Source organism: Anopheles aquasalis, chromosome 2 (genome assembly GCF_943734665.1).
Source record: "Anopheles aquasalis chromosome 2, idAnoAquaMG_Q_19, whole genome shotgun sequence".
In the NCBI taxonomy this organism is placed as follows: Eukaryota; Metazoa; Arthropoda; class Insecta; order Diptera; family Culicidae; genus Anopheles; species Anopheles aquasalis.
The window spans coordinates 6,800,001-6,810,000 of NC_064877.1; the positions used below are offsets into that span (position 1 = coordinate 6,800,001).

Consider the following 10,000-nt stretch of genomic DNA (forward strand, 5'->3'; position numbering starts at 1 on the left):
AATAACCTGTCAAACTCTCTGTGGCACGCGGTGGGCGGCTTGGCATGCCGAGACCGAGACCACGGGGAGTGAGCGAACGCGAGTGCGAAGGTGTAAACGATCAGGACGTGCTCGGTTGGCGGTTGTGTACTGGGCTGGGCTGGGATGGTGAGAGGCCCTTCGCTGTGGGAACCATAAACACACGTGTACTCCTCGATCTGGGTGTATGTGTGCAGAAGGAGGAGGAGCAGCAGCAGACATTAGAAACATGAAGAATGGCCGATCGATTTTCTTTCTCCCCCAGCTCTCTCTCTCTCTGCAACCCTTATCCCACGTACCACTACTCCCTCGCCCGTTTCGTTGGCCACCAACAAGCATCCAATATCCAATTCCCGATATAAAGCACTCCGGGAGTGCGTGGTGCCAGCGCCTTGACCTGCTCGCTCACTCGCTTCGTCGACGACGACGTTCGGTTCGGAACCGTGATGAGTGATGGAAATGCACGAACTGAAGTGAGTTGTTGTGTGTGCCCTTGCGTTTCGGCTCTACACTAAATGGCACGTGGTGGCCACGGAATTCACCGACAGAAAGAGAGAGAGAGCGAGAGAGCACGCGCGACGGACCCAGGGGTTGTAATGTAATAGAATGATGGCAGGACACAAACCAGATGGCCACCGTAGTATACCCAGACGGAGCGCCACTCGACCTCGTCCAGACGAGACGTGTTTACGTTTCGCCTGAAGCGCTCTCTCTCCCTCCCTCTCTCGCTCTCTCGCTTTCGGTGAAAGAGACTCCCTTCACCGAAAGGGCATTCGAACGCGAATCGAACCATATCAATTCCTCTTTGGCGCGCGCGAGCTTGTGTTGGTGGTTCTAGATCGGTTGCTAAATAAAACCTCTCACATCAGGCCCCAGGAACCGACCGGGCAGAGGACGAGGCGCACCCCTCCCCGGGCAACGGCCAGACCGGTGTTTGGTAGCGAAAGTGATTTATGGTTCCCGGCCGTCCCGTTGAAGGGAGTACGCGCGTGAGTGCCGGTCTGTTGGCTTCTGTTTGAGGGGGGTGGTGGCCGGAAATCGAGAAATTGAGCAAATAAATCGATCAACTGTCAATGGTTTGCCGGGCCTGTGCGATCGATCCTGGAATCGTGACTTGAATTTTTATTCACCATTCTCGTGTTTATTTCGCGGCGCCATAGACCGGGATTTACAGTGTTTTTTTTTCCTTTCTTTTATTTAGATTCCGCCGCCAGCTTGCCAGCCAGTGTCCCAGGGCACGGTGATTGGCTTAACGATGCACCGCTTGGTCACGTAATGGAGGGAGAAGCAACAACAAGAAACAACGGCAAATCACATCACCGGCACCACCACGGTGTAGTCGCCATTGTTGACCTTCCGACGAAAACATAACCTCAACCATCGCTCCGAACGCGAACTTAATTATCGCAACCACAGCAAGCGCTGCGTGCGTAGTGGTGTTGTGGGGGGTAGTGAGTACCGACGCGAGTGCTCGCGGTACTAGAGTTCCGATACTTCCAGTGAGAGGTCCTTTCGTGCGTGGGCGTGTGTGTGCTGGCCATGTGCTTCTGTTTACGGCCCACGTGCTTCGCTGTTGACCGCGCGCGCCACCTTGGCCAGCGTGTGCCCGATGTTCGGTTCGTATCCTTCCTTCGTGGTGACGTCACTACCACCGCAGCACTCACCACGCGCGCCACGCCAGATGCTTGGATTGCTTGGATGTGACTGTCAGTAGTAGCGGAGCAGCAGCAGCAGCAGCAGCAGCAGTAGCGAGTGCCGTGATCGATGCTCTAGCGATGGTTGCCAAGGAGGTTCAGTTCAGGTTGACGATGTGCAGAAAGTGCTCGACCGCAGAGGGCTTCTGGGCTTAAAGTCTGGGCTGAGGCCAGTTTAATCCTTGCATTTCGTTACGTGTGCCCTGTGTGCCGGCGTGCTATTGTGTGTTGTGCGTTCAGTGGATGGTTTTATTGGTTGTTTAGTTCCCTCTTGATCGTGCACGCTGCTGTCCGCTGTGGTGGTCGTGGCGGTGGTGGTGGTGCAGGTGGTGGTGGTGCAGGTGGTGTTGGGCTATTTGTGACGCGCGCGAAACCTTGACGAAGCCCAACCCAACCCGCCCAACCGGCGCACATGACCGGCGAACCAATGACGACACGTGCAGTAGTGGTCGCAGGTAGTGGTAGTGCTACTAGTGGTGCCACCGGCGGTACTAGCAGTACCGGGGGTGGTTTCGGTAGCCGCGCACCCCATCTACAACCCCCACACGCGAACCATCCCCTGCAGGCGCTCCGGACCGATGATATCGAGGTGCAGGTGATAGAGCAGGGTGGGATCGAGCTATGTTCCAGCTCGGAACGAAAGGTAAGAGCGCTTGGCACCCCCGTTGGCACCCCCGTTGGCACCTTTATCCCCCGCCCAATTTTCCAGCGACACGCGACACGAGCGACACTCATTACTGCCGCTCGGCACGTCAATCAAATGGAATCAATCCCGCAGCGGGCCCGCGCGACAGTGCCAAAGAACCATGAAATGACTTCGCGGTCTCCCACAACCCCCGTAAACCACCCTTAGCCCCAGGAGAGTAATACCATGTTTGGTGGTTCACTTTACGGCCACTCCTTCGATATTCCGATGGTTTATAGGACTTTTGGGAGTCCCGTTGGGTACTTGGCGAGTTCGAGCAGCGAATTGTTGCCAGAAGTTGTGGTCTGTTCCGTTTTGAGGCATTTCATCATATATTCAGCATCCTTGTGGGTATTTTCGAGACTCCCGCGGTTCATTACCGAAGTGGTACAAGCGCCAGGTTTGATGACATCGACTCTGTGTTGTGCCACGTATTCGGCAACCGATAGCCACTTCCGTTATTACGCCCGAAAAGCATCCTGATGAGAAAGGTTCTTCCAGAATATAGTCGCCACCACCCCGTTCCCGCTCCCGCTTCCCTTCATCTCAGTGACAGTGAAATTGGATCCATTAGATGTATTAAATGGAGCGAACCGCGTCACCGGCCGAGAGTCGGATAACGGTCGCCGTCGCCGTCACCGTCGCTCTACCATGTCATTCCAGTTTTCCGGATCGTTCATTAAAGGGCTCGCCGGTTCTTTCTTTCCTCCCTGCCCTGTTCGATCATGCAGGAGAAACAGAAGCTGTACCGAATGGAGAACGATTTGCCCGGGAAATGAATATGATTCTGCATCGATAGCGCTGAGTGACAAGCGAGCACCCCCCCCCCAGGGGGTAGGAAGAGAAAATATGCCCAGGCGAGCATCGAAGGCACACAAAAAAGCGTAATCGCTCCACGCCGGGTTTACGGCTAAATGAGCCGGAACACACATCGCAAGCAAGGAACTCGAGGGAAAACCCGGGGAGAAAAAGCTTTCCGAATTTTTGGAGGGACCACCGAACACCGTAATTCAAGCTTCGTGGCCATTAGTAGCATCTAGCGGGGAGGCATGCAGAAGTGCCTGGTGGGAAAATTTAATTATCCGTTAAAAAACGTGGCGGACAAGCGGCGGCGTTTAACCTTGGCCCTTACCCCGGGAATCGGAACACTCGCGCGCACAACGCAGACAGATTGTTCCAGCGCTCGCTCGCTCGCTCTGCTTTGCTTTGTACTACCATCGATTAAGTCGGGAAATCGAGAGTGAAATGCGAGGATAAAACGGAATTTGAATAGCTTATTAGGAGTGATAGCGGGGGTTGCTGTTTGTGTTGTGTGGCCTGGTCACCGGGAGCGATTATTTAAGGTAAAGGTGCTCCGTCCGCCACTCCTCCCGGTGGCCATTTTCTTTATTTATACCTTAATTGCCACCTTAACGATACACACTTTGGTCGCCGCTAGTGACGATGGCTGGATGGTTTTTCGTTTTTCGTCCCCCACGTTCGCCTGCTTCTTCTTTTTTTCCCCCTTTATCTATTTATGGAGTTTTGTGACCAAGCCCAACCGAAAACGGAGGGCCAAAAGACAAACTTTGGCACTCCCGGGGAGCCTTTTCACGACTCTTTTACGTCACGTCCATCGGTTATTGGTTGCCGACGAGGAAACGTTGGTGTTGGGTGGAACAGATGCTGACAACGTCCGTTTACCTTCGTTTCTGTTCTGTTACGGCGCGTCCTCTCAGGAGCTTCACATGACAGCAAGGAGAGGGGGCGGACTGAGGTTTGTGGCCGATTTTATTCACTTCGATCCTCTTCACCCCCCCCAGGGGGGATTGTGCTGTGCATAATTCACGGCCTATACACACTATAAAGAGGGACCACAATGGTGAGACTTTTTAGTAATTTACACCGGGCAACGGCATCGATCTGCCAGGTTCCAGAGTTTCTCGAAGAAGCGAGAAAGGGAAAAAAGGTGGTTCGAGGATGCGTTGTTCCTGTTTATGTCCTTGTATCACGTGCCAACGGGGGGGAAGAAGTCAAGCAAAACCTGCACCACACACAAGAGACAAAACATAAGACTGCGATTTTAGCGAAGGAAACGTTGAGAGATGGAGGCGCCTGGTAGCTCACAAATTCGATGCTACTGCAGCCCTCTGTTCTGGTGCCACAGAGCCCCGAAAACCGCTGGCCAGAAGAAGCAAACGTACGCGTAATTTATGATTGCACAACATTAAAGAAGCGATACCCGTATGGAGCTGATGTGGAGTTTTGCCAAATTGGCAAACACCGTACGACGTTCCCTCGTTGGCTCGAAATGGCCGATCACCCAGCCTTTTTCTGCCTCTACTGGGGCATGGGTAAAGTAATGGTGGCCACTGCAACTGATCGCAGTAAGTGCTGGATGCTGCGGAATTGGCGGAAAATCGCCCGCTCCACGCGGTTGATTGAATTGCTAATTGAAGAGTGGAACGGTTTGTGTTCTGAAATGCCTGAATTCAATTACTACTGCGCCTTGCCCCCGTTCCGGTACCTCTAACCCAGGGGCCACTGACAGGACCGCTTAATCGTATCCGGAATTTATTTCCAATTTTGTTGTTGCCGGCAATCTGTGCCCAGCCCATGGCTGGACGCTGGATCCGGCTTAAGAAGCGGTTGCTACGATGGGGCTGCTACGATGATCATCGTGCTTTCACGCACGCCCTTATGCGGGGGCACAGAGAAGACGGCTTTCGTTTCTTTTAATCTAGTTTTCATTTGCTTGCTCGGGCTCGCTCGCCTGTTCGCTGGAATGCAAGATGGCGTCCGACGTGAAATTAATGAAGGATCGAGGGTGCTTTCGTTTAGTTTAATGGGGAAGTGGGAGAAACTCCAATAAAAGCGTCATTACGCATGGTGGAGCACCGAGATGGTGGTCCCTTGGTGTGTCCCGTGTCTCTTCTTCACAACATACTCATCCTGCAGCACTCAACCGGCCCAGGCCGTATCCGGTGGGGATCATTATGATGTAAAGCCTTAGCCAAGACCAAAGTCATCGCTCACCATGAAGCACGAGCACACATCTCAAGCCCCGGCCACGTGGAGGAACCAGGGGGAGACGAGTACCTTCCAAGTGCGCCCATAATTCCAGCCATTTCGAATTATCGGATATCCGTCCTACCGTCCTGCCTCTCACCGTCTCCATGGCCTGCATGGCCTGCTGTTGTTGCCGCAACGTCTCCGTTCGCCTTACTCGCCACTTGAAAGTTGTTGACATTCAACAAGAAGTGGAACTTCGCTTCAGTTCCCGCTTTTTGTGGTTCCATTGGGGCGTAGATGGTGGCTCGAGCATCATGCTCTCTCTCTCTCTCTCTCGCTCTCTGTTTTGCGCATTGTTCGAGAATTCTGGTCACACACGCGGACACCAGCGTATACCTGCCTCCGACGGTCTCCGATACAGTAGATTATTGATCGAAGACCACTGAAGAGACCACCAGGGGGGAGAAGCGAAGCGCGCGAAACCTCAGGGTCACCGTCGGGGCACGCCGGTAAGTGTCCAACATCCACCGCGAAGCGAATGAGTTTGAAGGGCAAAATCGAGAGAGAAAAAAACCACGCACACACTCATAAAAGTGCCAGTACAGCAGCCGCTTTCGTCTCGTAGGGCGCGTTGTTGCGGCCCATACTTGCGGCCGCAGCAGCAGCAGCAGGAACCTGAACTTTCTTCATTATCGAAGGGTTCTTTGCTTGCGGCCTGGCCCACCGCCATGTTCGGGAAATGGTAACGGAAGAGAGAGAGAGAGAGGGAGCATTGGCAGCATAGTTTACCATAACTTTCGTTGGCAGCTTTGGCTAGGATTCTTTTTCGGATGTGCGGAGACGTTGTGTTGTGTTTGAGTGCCCGGAGCAGGAGACCACTAAGAGGAAAAGGTTGATTGATCGTTAGCAAAGTTAAACTTTTGCTCCATTCTAGTGAGGGGGGGGGGGGGTGAATCTCTCCTACAGGAGAGGGAGAGTGAGCCCTATATTCTGGTGCTGGCTCGATTTTTTGGGGGCAATTTTGATTGAGTTGCAAGTGCTTCGCTCAGCAGCAACTCCGCGTGAAAGCTCTCGGTTATTGGAGGTGGATGGTGGGTGGAAGAAGGGGTGGCTTTGGTCAAACAATAAATTGCATTTCCATTTGCGGTGCCGGACGGTGAGGTCTGGTGGCGAGGTTGAGATTTGTGTCGCAAACTTTCACCATTATCGTCCCATCATCATCGTCCATTGCCATGCGGTCCGTTTGCGGTGCATGGAAACGGTACTTAAGACCGATGGCCGATGGCTACATTTAAGAATGTTACATTGGAGCATAAAAGTTAAGCAAAAAGCGATTTCAATTGTTCAACACAGGACTCTACATTAGTTGTTATTATTTTTATGCATGTTTATTATCGATTCCCATGAGATTTATTGTAGTTCAGATACAGAACTAAACAAAAAATAGAACGAAAAGAAATGTTCTTCGCTTGTTTAGTGCAAAGGACGTAGAGTAGTGGTTGCGTTCAAGCTTCTTTTTGATTTGCCAGGAACAAATGGGTCTGTTCGCACGGTTTGGTGTTCATTACGTGCATGACGTGCAGCAAATAATACAACATCACGAAAATGCTGCTGGTCACGCAGTGGAGCCAATGCTGGTTGGTTTAACTGGCCAAACATGTTGAGGTGGACTTTTGATTGTTTCTTTACCTTTGTGCCAGACAATTTGATAAATCAGAAAACACACAGTTAGTACTAAACCAACTTACTTTATTAACTTATCTTCTATCTTTTTATGTTGTTATACGTCCTTGTTTTTTGTACAAAATTTTAATCATGGAATCAATATATCGTATCGTAAAGGCTGAATACATAAATATTTTAGTATTTTTGGTGCTAACGACTTAAACAGTTATTGCATGCTGATGTCGATGTAATTGTTATTGGTTCAATTACTATTTTTATGACAAGATACAACTTACCGAAAGAAAAATATTTACTCATATCATAACATCCTGCTTGATTCATTTTTTTCCTGCAGCGAAAAGCATCAAAAGTATGTCGCGGAGTATAACACACTCATACTCCTTCATGAGTATGTTCGTTTACGCTGATCTAGCAGGCCATAAAGCCTAATGACATGTCGGATTAAACATATCCGATCAAAGAAGGCCTGTCATGCGGCCCATGTCACTAGCCTCAGCATAAACACCTACCTCCTGACTGTCCTGACGGCCACGTTTGTTGTTGTTGCTGATATGCTACAGTAACATCCGGCTGTCCCGAGGAGCCTTGTACACAGCCACAGCCACCGAATGCCCAAGCCAAAGGAGCCAATCACGTTCTAATTGCAATGAATGTCGCTACATATTAGCCGGCTTGTCGTCAACCGTTGCCCCCGGAGCTCTAGTGACCCAAGGACCATATTTCATCGGCTTGACCTGGTGCGCTCCTCCCCTACTGCGAGCGCCATTATTTATCGCCCAATTGAACAGCCATCAGCATCAGGAGCGCGCGAGAAGCAAATAAATTGATTCGACGGCGTTCACCGTGCACCGTTCGTGCTCGCGAGCTGGCCATCAAAAAATGAGCATAAATCCGGCGAGACAATAATTGGATTGCGAACCATTTCGTCTTCGACAATAAACCCGGCCTATTCGCTCTCTCCATCGTGCTCGTGTTCTCGCTATTTAGTTGCCGAACTGACGGCCCCACTAAATCCGGTTCCGCTGTGTCGTAAATCATTCAACACTCATTATTTGATCGTTCGTCGTATGATTACGTGACCGTCCTCGTGCCTCGATACCGTCTGAACGATTAGCCGGCATGCCTCTAGCAGCGGCCTATTCCATCCTGGCACGTAGCAATCCATTGTGTTGCCGTTTGGGGTGGTGGGTGCACATTTGTGCATTTGATGAAATGATCATCGAGAGGCGTAATTGTGTGTTTGCCGGCTGTTACGCGCTGGCCTCCGGTACAATTTCGTGTTCATATTGTACACGTTGGTGTGCTCCTGCTGCTGCTGCTGCTGCTGCTGCTGCATGCAGTATCATTTATCATCCCCCAACAAAACAGCATATGACGCCAGGGAATGTTGGCTGGCGTCATCAAAAACTCGTTTGCGCCGCAAAAAAAAAGGCGAGAAAAAAATGATGGAAATCAGGAAAACGTAAAAAAGGCGAATATGCTCCCGATATCCGTTTCGTTGCGTAAGCATAAGTGAACCGACAGCCTACAGAAGATTCCGTTTGCAATCAGGACGTTTGCTCGGAATGGTTTTGGATTTGGAATTTAAATTTCATTCACCCTTCATTGAGCATCGCATTATGTATTGCGGTAGTGTATGATAAAGCATAAAATATGAATACGTGCAGCGGCCACGTCCACGGCCCATCCCGGATCATGTATCCCTTTTTTCCTGCTTAACACTATCACAAACCGTACGCGCCGCTGACCTAAATTGGCGTAATGGACGGTAGCCCGATACCATGTCCTGTGGCCGGCACTGGTCTCTGGATTCAGCTCTGGCACGCAACCACATCAGGCAAACCAAGAATCGACACTTACCATTTACCATTTGCTGGCCAAAAATAAAAAAAGAAGCAACATAAACGCAAAATAGGTTAGCATAGAGAGACAGCAGCCCTAGAACGGGATAACGGGGATGTTCTCTCTCTCTCTCTCTCGTCCCAGGAATCGATGGACTACTAGATGGTTGCATGGCATGCTGGTTCCAGCCAGCGACTGGCACCGATAAGAAATGGAAATTGTGTCACCGAGCACACCGAGTAGTGCCATTCGGCTGCCAATCCTGTGCTGTGTGCTTGCCGCCGGAGCACATGGTTCTTCGGGATGCCACTGGTCTTCTTCCCGGAAACGTCAACCGACCGACACCGAGCGAGTTGATCACTTCAGTTGTTGGTCCGACAGTCCGGAGTAACGTCGCCAGATACAGACACACAATGGCTGACAGTTTCGGTGACCGGTTTCCGAGCATTTCCCGCCTGGTTTCCTCGGAATGCTCCCCCTTCTGCGTGCAGCACGGAACGCTATCCTTCACTTTTCTGGAACCGACAGCGAGACAGTTAGTGAGTGAGTGAGCAGTGGATGCTTCTGGCTGTCCTATCCGGTCGAGAACAACTTTATCCCGGCCAGCGGCTCCCTACGTCGTAACAAGCGCCATTAAATTATTCACATGCCCAATTCACTCAACGCTACCGCTTCTCGCTCTCGTACTCCTCGTGATGCGACCATAAATTGTGTAAAATGGCGGGAAGCAGGAAGTGAGCGAAAAAGTTTATCTGGCGCCCCCTCTCGAGGGAGGGGGACCATTCACTGCTGGGGGAGAAGAGAGAGTAGTAGTTAGCAACGTTTCCAACCGTGGCTGGAAGCTGGTAGCGTGAAACATCCGGCACAATCCTAATCTGGAAGGCGGATGTATTTTTTTCGTGGATGGCGAGGATGAGAAGTTGTCCGGAAAACAATCAGGATGTGCAAAGCAACGCATCGTCAGCATTACTATTTGATGAGGAGCTTTGCATTGCGTGGTTTGCACTTTGATCGACAGCGACGCCATTTGGATTTGATTTTAAAATCAGAAAAAGGCCGAATGACATCAAATGTGACATTTGTT

The 10,000-nt window shown here is 51.0% G+C and overlaps 1 protein-coding gene across 1 annotated transcript in view; it reads left to right on the plus strand.

Annotated features, from left to right (window-relative positions):
• Positions 1–1,304: 1,304 nt before the first annotated feature.
• LOC126571077 (uncharacterized) overlaps positions 1,305–10,000 on the plus strand; it is a 16,886-nt gene continuing 8,190 nt past the window's right edge. The window contains exon 1 of the mRNA XM_050229316.1: positions 1,305–2,355. Within this exon, the coding sequence (XP_050085273.1) occupies positions 2,125–2,355 (231 nt within the window). The 5' untranslated portion in view covers positions 1,305–2,124. The remainder of the gene's footprint in view (positions 2,356–10,000) is intronic.